Source organism: Polypterus senegalus, chromosome 7 (genome assembly GCF_016835505.1).
Source record: "Polypterus senegalus isolate Bchr_013 chromosome 7, ASM1683550v1, whole genome shotgun sequence".
Classification (NCBI taxonomy): Eukaryota; Metazoa; Chordata; class Cladistia; order Polypteriformes; family Polypteridae; genus Polypterus; species Polypterus senegalus.
In genome coordinates, this window is record NC_053160.1 from 109,565,460 (window position 1) to 109,583,204 (window position 17,745).

Sequence of the window (17,745 nt, forward strand, 5' to 3'; positions counted from 1 at the left end):
TTGATTTGAGGTATGGTGCTTGCATGTGGAAGATTTTGCTGTGAACAGACAACATGCGGTCAAAGGAGCTCTCCATGCAGGTGAAAGAAGTCATCCTTAAGCTGTGTAAACTGAAAAAACCCATCTGAGAAATTGCTTCCAATATTACGAGTAGCAAAATCTACAGTTTGGTACATCCTGAGAAAGAAAGCAAGCACTGGTGAACTCAGCAAAACAAAAAGACCTGGACGTCCACGGAAGACAACAGTGATGGATGATCGCAGAATCATTTCCATAGTGAAGAGAAACTCCTTCAGAGGGTAGGAGTATCGATATCCAAGTCTACCATAAAGAGAAGACTGCATGAAAGTAAATACAGAGGGTGCACTGCAAGGTGCAAGCCACTCATAAGCCTCAAGAATAGAAAGGCTAGATTGCACTTTGCTAAAGAACATCTCAACATCTATCCATCCTCTTCTGCTTATCCGAGGTCGGGTCGCAGAGAAGCCCAGACTTCTCTCCCTGGCCACTTCTTCCAGCTCTTCCGGGAGAATCCCAAGGTTTTCCCAGGCCAGCCGGGAGACATAGTCCCTCCAGCGTGTCCTGGGTCTTCCCCGGGACCTCCTCCCAGTTGGATGTGCCCGGAACACCTCACCAGGGAGGCGTCCAGGAGGCATCCTGATCAGATGCCCGAGCCACCTCATCTGACTCCTCTCGATGCGGAGGAGCAGCGGCTCTACTCTGAGCCCCTCCCGGATGACTGAGCTCCTCACCCTATCTTTAAGGGAAAGCCCAGACACCTTGCGAAGGAAACTCATTTCAGCCGCTTGTATTCGCGATCTCGTTCTTTCTGTCACTACCCATAGCTCATGACCATAGGTGAGGGTAGGAACGTAGATCGACTGGTAAATTGAGAGCTTTGCCTTATGGCTCAGCTCTTTTTTCACCACGACAGACGGATGCAGAGCCCGCATCACTGCGGATGCCGCACCGATCTGTCTGTCGATCTCACGATCCATTCTTCCCTCACTCGTGAACAAGATCCCGAGATACTTAAACTCCTCCACTTGGGGCAAGATCTCGCCCCCAACCCTGAGAGGGCACTCCACCTTTTTCCGGCTGAGGACTATGGTCTCGGATTTGGAGGTGCTGATTCTCATCCCAGCCACTTCACACTCAGCTGCGAACCGCTCCAGAGAGAGCTGAAGATCACGGCCTGATGAAGCAAACAGGACAACATCATCTGCAAAAAGCAGTGACCCAATCCTGAGTCCACCAAACCGGACCCCTTCAACACCCTGGCTGCACCAAGAAATTTTGTCCATAAAAGTTATGAACAGATTCGGTCACCGATTCTGTTCAACATCTAAACACTTCTGGAAAAACATTCTTTGGACAGATGAAACCAAGATCAACCTCTACCAGTATGATGGCAAGAAAAAAGTATGGAGAAGATGTGGAACAGCTCAATTTTCAAAGCATACCACATCATCTGTAAAACAGGGTGGAGGCAGTGTGATGGCTTGGGCGTGCATGGCTGCCAGGGGCACTGGGAAACTAGTGTTTATTGATGATGCGACACAGGACAGAAGAAGCCGAATGAATTCTGAGGTTTTCAGAGACATACTGTCTGCTCAAATCCAGCTAAATGCAGTCAAATTGATTGGGTGGTGTTTCATGATACAGATGGACAATGATCCAAAACGTACAGCCAAAGAAACCCAGGAGTTTATTAAAGCAAAGAAGTGGAAAATTCTTGAATGGCCAAATCAGTCGCCTGATCTTAACCCAATTGAGCATGCATTTCACTTGTTGAAGACTAAACTTCAGATAGGCCCACAAACAAACAGCAACTGAAAGCCGCTGCAGTAAAGGCCTGGCAGAACATTAAAAAGGAGGAAACCCAGCATCTGGTGATGTCCATGAGTTCAAGATCTCAGGCTGTCATTGCCAGCAAAGGGTTTTCAACCAAGTATTAGAAATGAACATTTTATTTCCAGTTATTTAATTTGTCCAATTACATTTGAGCCCCTGAAATGAAGGGATTGTGTTAAAAAAATGCTTTAGTTGCCTCATATTTTTTATGAAATCGTTTTGTTCACCCTACTTAATTAAAGCTGAAAGTCTGCACTTTAACTGCATCAGAGTTGTTTCATTTAAAATTCATTGTGGTAATATACAGAACCAAAATTACAAAAAAGTTGTCTCTGTCCAAATATTCATGGACCTAACTGTATAATTTTGTTTTTTAAATCATTACCTTTTTATTCCAGAAACAAAGTCTTCCAGCATCCCTGAGACCTACAGTGAACACTAAATGCCCAATACTTTCAATATTTGGTTACACCAGCACTAACAGTAATAATTGCTACTTCCTATAACTTGATATCTATCTTTACCCTATAACATTACAGAAATGAATTAATTAAGCCACACTGGTAGGTTTATGAACATGAACTGCTCATTTCAAGTACTGCCACTGCATCTCTATTGGGTTTATGTCTGGACTTTGACTAAGCCAGTGCAAAAATATTTTTACCCTTGTACAGCACTTTGCTTCAGTTTCTGCTGTTGTAAATGTGCTTTATAAATAAATCTGATGACTAGGCCACTGCAAAATGTTCATTTCTTCTGAACCAATCAAGTTGTAGACTTGGTATATTGCCTTGCTGCACAACACAATTTTCCTACAGCTTCAGGACATGGACAGATTCTTCTCAAGAATATTCTGCAGTGAGTGAGGCATGCCAAATGCCTATTGCCCACAATCCAGCAGCGAGAGAGAACCACCATCAGCTCAGTTGTGATAATGTGATGCTCAGCAGACAAAGCGTATACGGACAACTCGTATTGCAAGACCTCGCTCGTTTATCAAGTCAAAATTTATTAAAGATTTTAGCTCTTTTTGCAAAACACTTTCAAATCAAGGTTCTATTGTACATGAAAAATGAGAGCCAACTCCTGCTGAAGCTTAACCATCACTTAACTGAGTGAAGAACAAGCACGTTTTAACCAAACATGCACAGACACAGACAGTCAAGGTAAAGTGAGGCTTCTTTTACATGCACAAGCTGCCTTGTTCTAATGTTATTTTCTATCAGCTGTGCTATTTGGAGGGCAAGTGCATATGCAGTATTATACTGTCAGTGTACAGTATATCTTGTCACTGTAAGTAGTTTGCACTGTTCAAACATACATGTTACCTACTGTAGTTATTGGCTTCAAAAGCTTTGTTGTGAAAAACAGATTTAGAACTTATTTATTTTGTAAAGATGTTATTTATTTTTACTCATTTTTAATTTTATTATTTGAAAATAACAGAATTTGCACATTATTTTATATTTTAGTCTGTCTTATTAAAACATTTCTAAAAAATAAGTCATTCATTATGATCAGTTACTCAGTACTTGAGTAGTCTTTTCACCAAATACTTTTTATTCTTACTTGAGTAATTTTTTGGATGACTACTTTTTACTTCTACTTGAGTATATTATTTTGAAGTAACACTACTCTTACTTGAGTACAATTTTTGGCTACTCTACCCACCTCTGCTTTAAATGGATAGTTAACACTAGAACAACAAAAAGGAAGCTCACTGGCTAACTACACTCATTCTTACCTTTCGTCCTACTTGCAGAATTCTGTCCAGTAAACCACCAACATAATTTACCGAGGACTCTGGGATATCAGCATGCCTGCAAAAGACAATACCAAAAAAGGTCACTATGACTGTTAAACATACACCAAAGTTTAGATTGTAGGGATGAAGCAATAAAAAAAAGTCATGTCTGAGGTCACGATGAGTAAACATTCATACCCACAATACATAGAATCTCCAATTTATATAAATTAAAGTTATGCAATTCAACTTTACACAAACTGGTAGAGGAACATAAAAAGAAAGAGAATGTCAAAATTAAAATGAACTTATCTGCAGTGATATGCTTTTTTAATTATATGGTGCTAGAAAGGTCTTTCATAGTCTTGCTCTGTCCTACACACTGCTACATATGGTACTACAGTAAAGAGGGATATGTGCATCTCCCATATTGCCACTCTCTAAAAATCACTGTGGCGCAAAAAGGGAAGATGCAAATCTTGCTCATTCTCATGTGCCATTGTGTAAGAAGTGCATTTTTCTATACTCACAGCCTGTCTCACTCTCCTTGATGGTGCAGTGGTGTGGACAATTAGGGAGACATATACTGTAGCTCCTGTAGTCTCCCTTTCTAACATACAACCATACACAGTGATGAAAGAGTAAAATGGACATTTATTGTATCCTTGCTCTTTCACAGTTACAGTTTCACTGCTGTTTCAGTTTCATCTAGTTTTAACTACACTAAAAATATTTATGATTATATAACAAACTTCATATACCATGGATGTACATGTTGTTTTCCTGGGATTGAACTTTATTCCAGAATTGTTAATAAATAAAAAAACACACATTTTATTAAAATAATCTCTCATAATCTAATTTAAGAAACTAAGATCAACAGCTCTTTCCAAAGAATAAAATGAAATAAAATTATGTAGTACGGATTATCATTGTTTTTTCTCCTTGGAATGGCACACAAGAATTTCCCTGTAATCCCTTTAACATTAAACCCCCTCCCTGAAACAAATTGTAACTCATTAGGCAACTAAAAGAGGAATTTCTCTTCTGAACTAACAGACTGGCCCTTTTTCTCAGTATGCAACATCGCGATTTCTCCATTTGATAAGGCAAGTACCAATCACAATGAAATTACACTCTGGCTACCACATCTCACACATTGAGTTATCAAGTCTTGGAGTATCTGATCACTTGCTTAGCAAGGGTAGTGACCAAAAGTCAACAATGTCAACCATAACGAACAAAGCTGTACATCAATTACTAATCAAAAGGTTCTATTTATGGAATTGAGTGAAAATTTTAGACCACCAAAGAAAATTATTTTTAAGTTAGTTAAATGGGCTGTTAGTGTGTATTTGCTCATGAAAACATTATGTAACAGAATAAATAAAAGAAACTGTAAATCGATACAATAAAAACAACAAAAGTTTGTTTTTTTCAAACATATATGCATATGTGGTAAGCTTGGCTCCCGAAAACACCCTAAGGGCTCGTTTATACTTCATGCTCAGAATGCATACACACACAGCATTCATTTGACACGTCCTCTGAGCAGATCCTCAGAAATTAACGTGACGTGTGCGCGAGTTGCAGTACCAGCAAAATGTCGGAGGGCGCAATGTGATAAAAGTTGGAATTTGATGTCAGAGTCTCTGTTTACTATCTACATGTGACAGAAAGCTGCTTTGCGGATCCTACGAGATCGATGTATGCGCTTCAATGTTTGATGAATGGTTCGATGTGGTGAAGCAACATGCTGACATACAGATGCATTCGTGGTGCTATTATATTCAAGCATCGCATATTCCCGATTGTAATGACATGATACATTTCAAAAGTCTCACATACAATCTTTTGTGCCTTCTTTTTTTTCTGGGGCTTCCTCCTGACCTGACAGCAGCGGCAAACAGCAATAGATCACCACACAAAACACATTAAATATATGATATTCTAACTCTGCACATTTAGAATCCTTAGATTTATACTTGATATCACTTTCATGATGAAATGCATTAAAGTATGCATGTTACATTTTACATATAAATCATTAATTTCATTTAAATAATGAATACTGTTAATAATTACACACATAGGGGTGACACGGTGGCGGAGTGGTAGCACTGCTGTCTCGCAGGGAGTCATGTCGCTGGTATCCCCTGCCTAGAGTTTGCATGATTTCCTGCTGGGTTTCCACAGTGTGCTCCTGTTTCCTTTCAAAGATATGCAGACTTGGTGACAATAAAATGATGCCAGTGCATGTGAGTGCTTGTATTCACCTTGCGATGAGCTGATGCCCTGTCCAGGGATTGTTTCTGCTTTGTGCCCAATGCTTGCTGGAATCCTTTTCAGATATATTGCAGTAATGTGTCATCGGAATTTAATGGGTGTTCCAGGCAATTCACAACACAGCGAAGCTGAACCTGTTCTCACCGTGATGGTATCTCGCACTGCCACCTGCTGGATTCCTCCAGATTTACGTAAAGTATGCGTGCTAGTATGAACAGTACAACACTTGCATAGCAGGAGCGTCAGCTGGAGCATGCGTCACGTGAAGTATAAACCTGGCCTAAAGGACATGCAATGTTGTTCATAAATTCTAAAAGCATTACACTTGATTGAAATTAATGAAGCCATGATTAGCTGAAAGAGATGTGTCATATGTTAGTGGTGCAAATAAACAGATATATTGGTTTGTAACCACAAAACAGAAGAGAAAGTTAAAAATGGCAGTATTCGACAGACATGAAATGCAATTACATCAACAAGGGTTAAAAGTGAGGAATAGCACACCAATGTGAATTTTCAAAATATGTGTTAACGTTATCAACATTTTAAGAAGATAAGGAATTCAAAAGTGCAAGGGCTGTAGATGAAATTACTTTCATGAGGGACAGAAGAAAATCCAGTGAAACACTCACTCAGCATCTGGAAGAATCACCAAAGCTCTTCATTAGAAGAAGTTTAAAAAAAATAGTCTTGTAGGGCATATTTCAGCTAAGAAGTAATTCTTGCAGAAAGGTAACAGAGTAGAATGCAGTATGTGAAAGAACATAAAGAAAAGAAAAATAACCAGTAGCTGCCAATTTCACAAACAGATGATACACTGATGTCTATCTGCAACTCACTGTAAAGGGTGCTGGTGGCTTTGTCACAATATGAGTGTTTTTTCAGCCAACAGTGAATGGAATCTGGTTAAAAAAAAAAAATCGACAGTATGATGACTGCTGAAAAATAAACAGATTTTTGATTTATCATGATGCACCTTTGGGAAACAACACCTTGTCAAAAAAACATTGTAATGGCTCCTAACACAACTACGATTTCATTTGAAGCCAGCAGATGAAAAACCTAGAGTATTAGATTGCCATAACTAAATCTATGTAGAACCACTTGAAGGGGGGAATAAAAACAAAAAAGCACACAAACAAAAAATAATGTTATGGGAAATCCTGAAAGCAAGCTGGAAGAATTTCCCAAATGACTAAAAAATAATGCCAAGACAAATTGCTTCAGTGTGGCATCCTATGGAAAGATACAATAAATACCTCTTTATTTAAAAAAAAAAATCTTTCACTATATCAACGTTAAAAATAAATTCTTGATAACTTATTACATGTTTGTACAGAACACTATGTGCACCCTGGAAACCATTGTTCATTGCTTCCCTTATAACCAAATGTTAGCATAATCTCTATACTATGTTTGCTTCCACTCAGCATTGGTTCACCCTCTACTCTTTGTAGCAAAATGTCCATTTCCTAGGGTGTTTGCAGCAAAAATCTGCTACAGGGGGAATTACTGTGCCAAATTACAAAACTGAAAGACAGTATGTAAGACCTGTGTGGCACACCGAGTCTAGCCTCACTAAGGTAGGCAAGGTGCACAAGCAGGGGAAATCAAATGTAAAAGTAATGCATTGAATTGCTAAAGAAAAGGAGTTAACTAATCACTAACGCTTAGGAGACTTAATTTATCCTAACAGGACAGGATTACCAGGTAAAAGCTTGAAAGACTGCAGTACAGACTAATACTACCTTTATACTACTAAACAGAAAGACTTCTACTGTAAAACACAAAATGTGCTCTCCTTCACTGTGTGACAGTGATCTGTACTTGAGCCCTAAATAAAGCATCACCTCCAGCGATGACTGGATCTATAAAACATAAGCATCATTTCTGCTTTGTACTGTTGATCGTGAGAATTATACTGCTTGTAACGTCATAGTTAATTAAGGTAAAGCCAGTGAATGTGTTACCATGTGTATTTCTGGTTACTGGAGTTACTTGACAATGATAAGTCCTGTGAAAAATCTTCCCTCCCCACACCCCCCAAACACTTATTTCACTGAATCAATTATCCTGTGGAAATGGTTTGTGGTACAGAAAATCCAATTTCAGAAATTGAATCACACATAAACCTATAAAGTACACCAATTTTTATGCAGGAGGATTTTATTGCAAACTAGTGATTATTTCTTGTAATGTACCATTGACTGCCTTGAAAAGCACAATAAAATTAATATTTTTATTACTCATTTGTTTATATTTTAATACCAAAATATACTCTGAATTTTCAGTGTGGATGTACATCTATAAACAAGCCACGTTCACAAACTACAAGACAAAAACACTTTAAACACAATAAAAGTCTAACAGTGTATAAATTAAATTCTATAGGAGGAAACAGACTGTTGCTTCATTGATTGAGATGGAAACTTGTTGCTGTTCTAGTAGAAGTTTAAGTGTAACGCATACTACTGAGCATTTCTGAAGCCCTACACTCTTGTGCATGTCTGCTGCAGTCCACGTACTGCAAAATGACACAGCTTTCCTCTCACATATTGAATGGCTGAGTCTATCCTACCTTTATATTATTTGTTTCCATTACTGTAGAATCTTAGCAGATTACTGTACTCAGTTTTATTTTTTTCAACTTACAGCTGCAAGAGGTGTTTGACAATTTTCTCAGTAATAAGGCGTTTTTCAAACAGAGAATCACCATCCCAGATCACAGCCTCACAAAGTGAGCCATCTTGGAAGCGACGCAGCTCAGCTTTATTGCCCCAAAACCTACGAAATTCTGTGGCCTAAGAGAACAAAGTAAATGAATTATATAAAAAAAAAATTACATACAATATATTGCTACAAGAGGAAAAAAGTAAACCCAATACAATCCATAGAAAAGGAACCACACAAGGAAGAACCAACCTGTACACTGTCAGCAGCTGGACCTTTCTCTAATATATTAGTACTATGTTCTGTGTTCAAGAGCATACCAAAGGACAACAGCCCCATATCTTTGTGTTGAGGTGGATCTGTATAGATTGACCACTAAAAGCAAAGAAACAGAAACAAACATCAGAAATGACCTTACTTCATAGCCATCACATATACAGTATACATGCATAAATACTGTACACATAGTAACATATTGAATGGATTCAGTTTCACACCCCAGTAATTAACTGCATTCAACCTTGTTACTATTCTTATAATAGTCCACAACATTCTTTTTTCATTAGTGAGATATTAAAATGACAAAAAAAAGTCTTGTAATTGAAGATCAGCCAGCAAAATAAGATCACCTATTATAAAAAGAGTGCCAAGTATGGTTTAGTACCCTTACTAATAATTTTCATTAAGATGTTTATGGTTAGATTCAGTGCAAAAAAAAAGTCAGTTTGCTTTCAACAATTCTAAAAGGATAATCCATAGCATGCCTGTAACTGAAAATCTGAGGAAATCTCATATTGTTCAGATCAGGTTTTACACTACCAGTAAAAAAAATTCTGAAAGACAGCACAACCTTGGCAATTAATGGCAAATATAGATCTACAAAAAATAACTTTATTTACAATGAGTTGAAGCAATACATTGTGAAGGCTTCCCATTGGGGCAAAGGCCCAGGCATTACACAAAGGGTCTGTGTCAATTAGCTTTGAAATATTTGAAAGAAAGTTTTTTTTTTTTTTTAATTTTTATTTATTAATTTTATTACAATCAATACATAGCAATCAAGTTTTACAAAAAGAATTATGTTAAGAACAGATCGATCCCCACCCTTGAGAGAGAGCAAGCCAAACGGTGTAAAATTTAAGGCTTGTAAAAATACCTAAATTAATAAATTCTCTGTGCTTTATAAACTTATTTTAAAATATTACTGATTAGATCCTGCCATGTTTTGAAAAAAGTCTGTACAGATCCTCTAACTGAGTATTTGATTTTTCCAATTTTAAATAATATAACACATCAGTTTCCCACTGACTTAAAAGAGGAGAGTTTGGGTTCTTCCAGTTTATCAGAATAAGTCTGCGTGCCAACAGTGTAGTGAATGCAATCACAATTTGTTTGTCCTTCTCCACTTTAAGACCCTCTGGAAGAACCCCAAACACAGCTGTTAATGGGTTAGGAGGGATTGTGAGTCCAAGGCTGTCTGAGAGGTAATTAAAAATTTTTGTCCAGAATAATGTTAATTTGGTGCAGGCCCAGAAAGAAAGTTTTGAATTATGAAAAACAAGGAAAATATATATAAATATATATATATATATATATATATATATATATATATATATATATATATATATATATATATATATATATATATATACATATATATATATATATACACACACACATATACATATATACACACACACACACACACACACACACAGTAGGTACGGAAAGTATTCAGACCCCCTTCAATTTTTCAGTTTTTCTTTTTTAATAAATCTGCAGCAATTTCAAAAATTTTTTTTTTGTCTGTCAATATGGGGTGCTGTGTGTACATTAATGAGGAAAAAAACTTAATTTAAATGATTTTAGCAAATGGCTGCAATATAACAAAGAGTGAAAAATTGAAGGGGGTCTGAATACTTTCCGTACCCACTGTGCATATATATATATATATATATATATATATATACATACACTTTTTAAAAACCAAGCTTATATTAAGTTAAAATTTGTACTAAAAAGTAAAAAATACATCTCTCATACATCACTCGTAAAAGAAGTGTAGGCGCTTTTGCTATGATTTTGAGAAGTGTTTTTTGAATATTGACTGATGAAAAGCGCCCACGCTTTTATTTTACGAGTGATGTATTAGAGACTTATTTTTTACTTTTTAGTACACTTTTTAACTTAATATAAGTGTGGTTTTTAAAAAGTATTTTTTTTATACACTGTATATATATTTTCAACTTTTTCGTCTTGGGTTTATTTATAATTTTGTAATCAATATTTTAACACTTCGTTTAATATTTCCATCCGTTACTAGCACCATCTATTGGTGAAATCTTTAACTATTCTTCACATGAAAATTTCATTTCTTAATGATCATGGATCAATTTATTGTCGTCAAAAGTGAGTAAGTGTACAAAGTTTCAGGTCATTTAGACAATAGGAAGTGGGTTAAATATCGATTACAAGATTTCTACCAGACAACAACGGATGAAGTTAAAATAAGCGTGGTAAACAAAAATTCAACAGCTAATCATTTGCTGCTCAGTTCAGAGCTAGCAAACCCAGCCAGACCCACACAACACTGCAGATATAGTTGCCTCATTTACAGATGCATACTCAAGCAATTTTTTGTGTTCTGTTTTGTGAGATATACAAGATTGCAGTGTGCAATGAATCAGAAATTTTGAATGCTCTGACAATAATCGACGTATGTTAAGCATGAGATTGTTAGATAAAGAAAGTTGGTTGCACACAGATTCATCACCACAGTTCATTACAATAAAGAGCTGAAATGGTACTTTGATACTGTTGTGACTGACTATAAACCTTTAGTGGGAAGGCATAATTCAGAATTAAGTAAGCTAATGAACTCCCAAGCACAGCTTGAAGACTTCCCGATCGCATGTTAAAAACTTTGCAATGCTGTTACATTTTAAATATATGTTACTGATGGACCAATTAGCATTGTGATGTTTATCATGACTTTGTAACAATAACTTGTTCTGCGACACCACACTACATCACTACTAATAACCTGATTAAAACTAAATGATTGCATACTACATATCTGCTTAATTTGTCACTGCAATGGTACCTTCAGCAAACAAATATCTGTTCAAAATAAGGCTGAAATCCCCACCTTCTTTGGCAACATTTTTTCCAGTATAAATACTGCCTGAATTTGAAGCAGGTGGTGGGGGGGTGGTTATTCAATCTTGACAAATACTCCATGGCTCTAATTTTTAAACTACTTAGCTATATCTTCCAAAATAACATGTAGCATGTCAAGTGCTTGTTTAAGTGCTTTTCCTTGATGTTTGGTGACAGCTCCCTGCAGCTAACAAACAGGATGATGTTCAGTAATGGCCAATGAAATGCACAGAATAAGTCAATGACAAATCATGAGGCTTTGATATTCACTCTCAGTTCTAGAGAGGAAAGAAGGACTTATGGATGAAATGACTAATGAAATCCACACATTGACACCCCCAGAAAGGAGTAGATGCACATGAATCAATGCTCTTCTCTAAACTAATATTTCAACTGCATAAATATTATGCACAAAAACTGGTGTGGCGAAAATAAAAACTAAAATTACAAAAACCACTTTTGTTTTTTTTATTTTGTCAACTTTGTTTAGGTCTAATTTTCAGACATTTTTTTAAATAACTTGAAACACTTTGTGTACGTGGAAATGTTTGAATCTCAATTGCAAGAAAAGGCTTATTTAAGCAAGTCTTATTAAACTAAGTCTCAGTTTCATAAGCACGTATTATGGAATACCCCATTTCCCCAAGGTTAGCAAGCTGCTTGACTCCCAGGTTCTGCAGTACTCCAACTCCACTGATAAGGCTGAAAAAGGTGGGACACTTAGCATTACAACTTTAGGAGGGCAGTCACCCCATTAAGGTAGGTGCCTATGGGCTAATCCTTATATAAACACTGGACCATCTACTTCATGGTGACATTCTAACATGGTAAGGAAAACAGGCCATCCTAATTACAAAATGCAATGCGAGAAGTCTTGTGGGCAAAGAGAATGAAAAAATAACTAAAGGACTGAAAAACTATCAATGAAAAAATTTAGGTTTACAGTATATAGGACTGGGGGAGAGCTACTGTCTATGATCCAAACAAGTCTGAAAGTATACATATCAAGAATTGGTTCTTTCAGATGTGCTAAGTATGGATGGATGATGTAAATGGATACATTTTCCTGATTGGCAACCTGAACGGTTGATTGGGGAACAGGCCAAATGATCTCCAGAAAATTATTTGATTATAGGGTAATAAAAATCTGAACACAATTGGCACTACAATTTTCTACTGCAAATGAATTGACAACATTAGTTTTCCTCATAAAGTTACATATCTATTACTGACTAAATTACAGTGAATAAAGGATGTTTTAGGAAGTGTAACAGATACAAGTCAAGATTGCTGCAGAGAAAAGAGAAAAAACAGAAAACCTGAAACTGGGAAGCGAAAGTCTACTGAAATCTGAAGAATGCAGAAGCATAGTTGAGCACAAGGTTAAAGAAGCTGAGGGAAACGGTGAAACTGATAACCTAGAAGAGGTACAGAATCGCTTGGAACTTTGCTTTTTAAAACTATGGATCATGACTCATTTTGGTTTGTGTGATATTTGAACTTGGGTCACGCAGAGTCATGAATTACTATAGTACTGAATGAGAAAGGGTCACAAACAGTTTGCAGAAAGCCTTGCAATGAATGGCCACTTGCCAGATCAAAACCAACCCCCCAGATAGTAATTGACGGAGATACTCCAAGGGGAACCAGTGGATGTCAATCTGTGGCAATTCCACGAGGGAGATGGATCCCCTGGATGAAAGTCTATAGTAAATGTGTGTTGTGGTGACAAAGAGAATGCAAAATTGAGTTGCTGGGGAACAAAAAAGAAGTTTAATAAGCACTGTTTTAGAAACATTCAAGTGGCAAGGTAAAATTTGGAACTAGAAAAAAGATGACAAGCTGGTTTGGCAAGGAAGTCAAATGAAAGTTTTAGATAAAGACAACATTGTGGTGGATATATTTTGAAAGGAAATCAACTACAGATTATAAAAAATATAAACAGAGAAGAACAAAAGCAAAAAGGGTAGTCACTCAAGATAAAAGGATGAGATGAGCGGACTCCAGGGGCAAAGCCTGCAGGGAGAAGACCCAAGGAAATGAGGCTGACTTGGCAGGAAAGTGTGGGAATGCTGTTACAGGAGAGATGGAGAGTGTCAATTGGACACAAATCACAAGCCATGAAACTTACAGCATATAGATTGGCTTTTAAATATAGCAAGGGACCTGCTTTGGAGATGGAGTTTATTTACTTCACAGTGTGATCGCTAGGGCAACATTGCAGCAACCTTAATACCCAGACACCATCTCACAGACACAAGTCCAAGTATAAACAAAAGGTTTACAGTATGTAAGCAAAACACCTTGTACAACATAAACCAACACAATTCATCTTCTTTCTCTTATATTTTCCACCACTCCTACTCAATGAGATTTATCTACATCCACCCAATTCTAGGCTCATGGATGTCAGGTTGGGTATCTTGGAGCCAGGAGAACTGACATTTGTAAGTCCTATAAAGTAGGAATTATGAATACCATCAGATCCAACTGGTGGCCTCCACAAAACCCAACAGGACTGCCCCACGGGACTACCGGTCCCAGCATGCCCTGCAGGCATCCATGTGGAAACCCTTACCCAAGGACGATGCCATCTAGAGCAGTGGTCCCCAACCTTTTTGACACCAAAGACCGCTCTACTAGAAGCAAGTTTTTCCAGGGACCGGTGGTGGGGTGGGAGGATTTTTAGGGTCGGGTTCATAGGGCAGTTTTATACACAATTTACATTACATTTCTATTATTATTAAGTTATAATATTATAATAGAAATTATACAGCTTATCATAACGCAGAATCAGTGGGAGCCCTGAACTTTTTTTCCTGCAACCAGAAGATCCCATCTGGGGACGATGGAAGACAGTGACACGCGAAGTGTGTTGTTTATGTTCAGTCTACTCTGTAATCTCGTTTTGGTTGCGGTCACTGCAGAAAATGCTGCCTCACAAAGATAGGACGTTGGAAATGGAAGCAGCTTCAATAGTTTCTTTCGTGTTAATTTTAATCTCCTCCTGCCTACAAGTTATGCTGACGAGAATTTTTCTCAGCATTTCCTTGCGATAATACACTTTCAGGGTGCGAATGATGCCCAAACCCAATGGCTGAAGCACTGCTGTGCAATTGGGTGGGAGGAATTCAACGCAAACATTATCTGAATATGGAAGTATGTTGTGGGCAGCACAGTTCTCAATCAGAAGCCGAATAATCTTCTTCTTCTTCATATTGTGAGGTTTCTGAACTATTTTGGGATCCCCCACCCAATGGGAACATGACAGTGAAGTGAATCCCGAAGCGCAACTGCAGCATCTGTGTAAGATTGTTTGTCCATTGCTGGGACAGGGAAACAGCAGGCTCACAGAGTGTTGTCCCGTTGACAGAGGTCCCAAGAAATTTTAAAAACCAAATATTTGCTTGAATTAGTGTCGCATTAATAGGAATGTTTTTTGAATAAGCATCACTGAAGCACATAAAAACGTCTTTTTCGCGTCTTCAAATGCAGCAGTTCCCATACGTTTGCAACCCGAGATTTTTCTTCTTTTTTGCATATAACAAAGACATATGCATTGCATGTTTCATTCCAATAGATTGCACATCACAAACATTAACACTGTTATCGTTTTTTCGTGTCTACCGTTTCTATAGAAGGGTGACAATGAGTTAAATTCTGATGGATGTTTTAAAAAAAGTTGACGATCAATAAGCAAAAGGTATCACTGAAAACCACAGAAAACAAAAACAGCAAAAAACAGTACAAGGAAAGTTCGAAGAAAGAACATTTTTTTACAATGTTTCTGTTTGGGGATCATTGTGCAAATGTACATAACTGAGTTGCAACCACAGAACTAACTGCTCTGTTGATGATCCATTCAAGCATTTCAAGGTCACTTCATTGTAATGAAAAGTATCTGCTGCTGAATATACTTCATGGTAACGAGATTTCTATAGACTTGTGTCATATGGGGAAACTATCAGAAACATAAAAATACTTTGTTGTAATAATCTCTCACCTCATTCTCTCTCCTCTCTCTGCACCACTGCAAAGCCCCGCCCGCCTAGCGCTCTGAAAAGTGTCCTAAGTGAATGGGGCAGCCTTTTTGCTGAAGCCCTTCACCGAGTGAGTCTCGCAGCCAGGCTGTCAGATGGCAGTGGCCCGGTAGTGGGCCGCAGACCGGAGTTGGGGACCCCTGATCTAGAGTATTGAGGAAGAAAATAAACAGCAGAGCTCATTTCCACAGATCCTTCCATTACAGGAGTCTCTCAGCTGGGTAGGATCATTGTTCCATCCTAGCGAGTACACCAGTCCCTTCATGCTGTCCATTTCATTAGCAAATGAATGATTAAACATATGAAGAAAACACAAGAATTATAAAATAAGTATGTATGTGTTCCTGGTGAGTTTAATGTAGGTTCATATAATGTAATGTGCAGTTTTCATGCAAAAGAAAAAAAAATGCAAAAGTAACAACATCTGTAGTGCATTACAATTTATTATCAGTAACAATAGAACATATTTACTTTTTTCATAATTAATGAATAATGTAACTGTTAATTTTAAAAGTAACATATCCCAACACTGTTGGCAGATGACAGGCTTATATACAATACAAACATTCGGGACTGCAACATCTTTTGTCTAACAGAGACATGGTTGACTCAGATGACACCGAATCAGGGTAAACAGCAAGAATACTGGTAAGAACAGTCCAGCAAATGGAAAGTGGGAGGTACAGTGCCTTGCGAAAGTATTCATCCCCCTTAGTGTTTGTCCTGTGTAGTTGTATTAAGGAACTACAATTAATTTTTGGAGATTACCACCATTTGTTTTATACAACATGCCTACTGCTTTGAAAATGAAAAATATTTTTTATTGTGACACAAACAAAAATTAAGGCAAAAAACAGAACTCCTGAGCCCCTGTTGCTTTTCAAATTTAAATACAGTTGGCCGGTTCTGAGTGTCAACTGGATGATAACATACATACAACACCGCAAGACAAGCACATTAGTGAGTCTTTATCCATCCATTATCCAACCCGCTACATCCTAACTACAAAGTCGCGGGGGTCTGCTGGAGCCAATCCCAGCCAACATAGGGTGCAAGGCCGGAAACAGACTCCAGACAGGACGCCTACATAGCTAGTATGTATAGATATATATACATACATATACACACACACACACATATATACATATATATACTGCTCAAAAGAATTAAAGGAACACTTTTTAATCAGAGTATAGCATAAAGTCAATGAAACTTATGGGATATTAATCTGGTCAGTTAAGTAGCAGAGGGGGTTGTTAATCAGTTTCAGCTGCTGTGGTGTTAATGAAATTAACAACAGATGCACTAGAGGGGCAACAATGAGATGACCCCCAAAACAGGAATGGTTTAACAGGTGGAGGCCACTGACATTTTTCCCTCCTCATCTTTTCTGACTGTTTCTTTACTAGTTTTGCATTTGGCTACAGTCAGTGTCACTACTGGTAGAATGAGGCAATACCTGGACCCTACAGAGGTTGCACAGGTAGTCCAACTTCTCCAGGATGGCACATCAATACGTGTCATTGCCAGAAGGTTTGCTGTGTCTCCCTGCACAGTCTCAAGGGCATGGAGGAGATTCTAGGAGACAAGCAGTTACTCTAGGAGAGCTGGAGAGGGCCATAGAAGGTCCATAACCCATCAGCAGGACCAGTATCTGCTCCTTTGGGCAAGGAGGAACAGGATGAGCACTGCCAGAGCCCTACAAAATGACCTCCAGCAGGCCACTGGTGTGAATGTCTCTGACCAAACAACCAGAAAGACTTCCTGAGGGTGACCCAAGGGCCCCATGTCCTCTAATGGGCCCTAAGCTCACTGCCCAGCAGCATGCAGCTCGATTGGCATTCGCCATAGAATACCAGAATTGGCAGATGCACCACTGGTGCCCTGTGCTTTACAGATGAGAGCAGGTTCACCCTGAGCACATGACAGAAGTGAAAGGGTCTGGAGAAGCCATGGAGAACATTATGCTGCCTGTAACATCATTCAGCATGA

The 17,745-nt window shown here is 38.0% G+C and overlaps 1 protein-coding gene across 1 annotated transcript in view; it reads right to left on the reverse strand.

Annotated features, from left to right (window-relative positions):
* The window catches only part of nol6 (nucleolar protein 6 (RNA-associated)), a 309,483-nt gene that overhangs the window by 152,946 nt on the left and 138,792 nt on the right, over positions 1–17,745 (reverse strand). The window contains exons 12-14 of the mRNA XM_039757964.1: positions 8,807–8,929; positions 8,537–8,685; positions 3,599–3,674 (exon numbers count right to left, since the gene is read on the reverse strand). Of these exons, the coding sequence (XP_039613898.1) occupies positions 3,599–3,674; positions 8,537–8,685; positions 8,807–8,929 (348 nt within the window). The remainder of the gene's footprint in view (positions 1–3,598; positions 3,675–8,536; positions 8,686–8,806; positions 8,930–17,745) is intronic.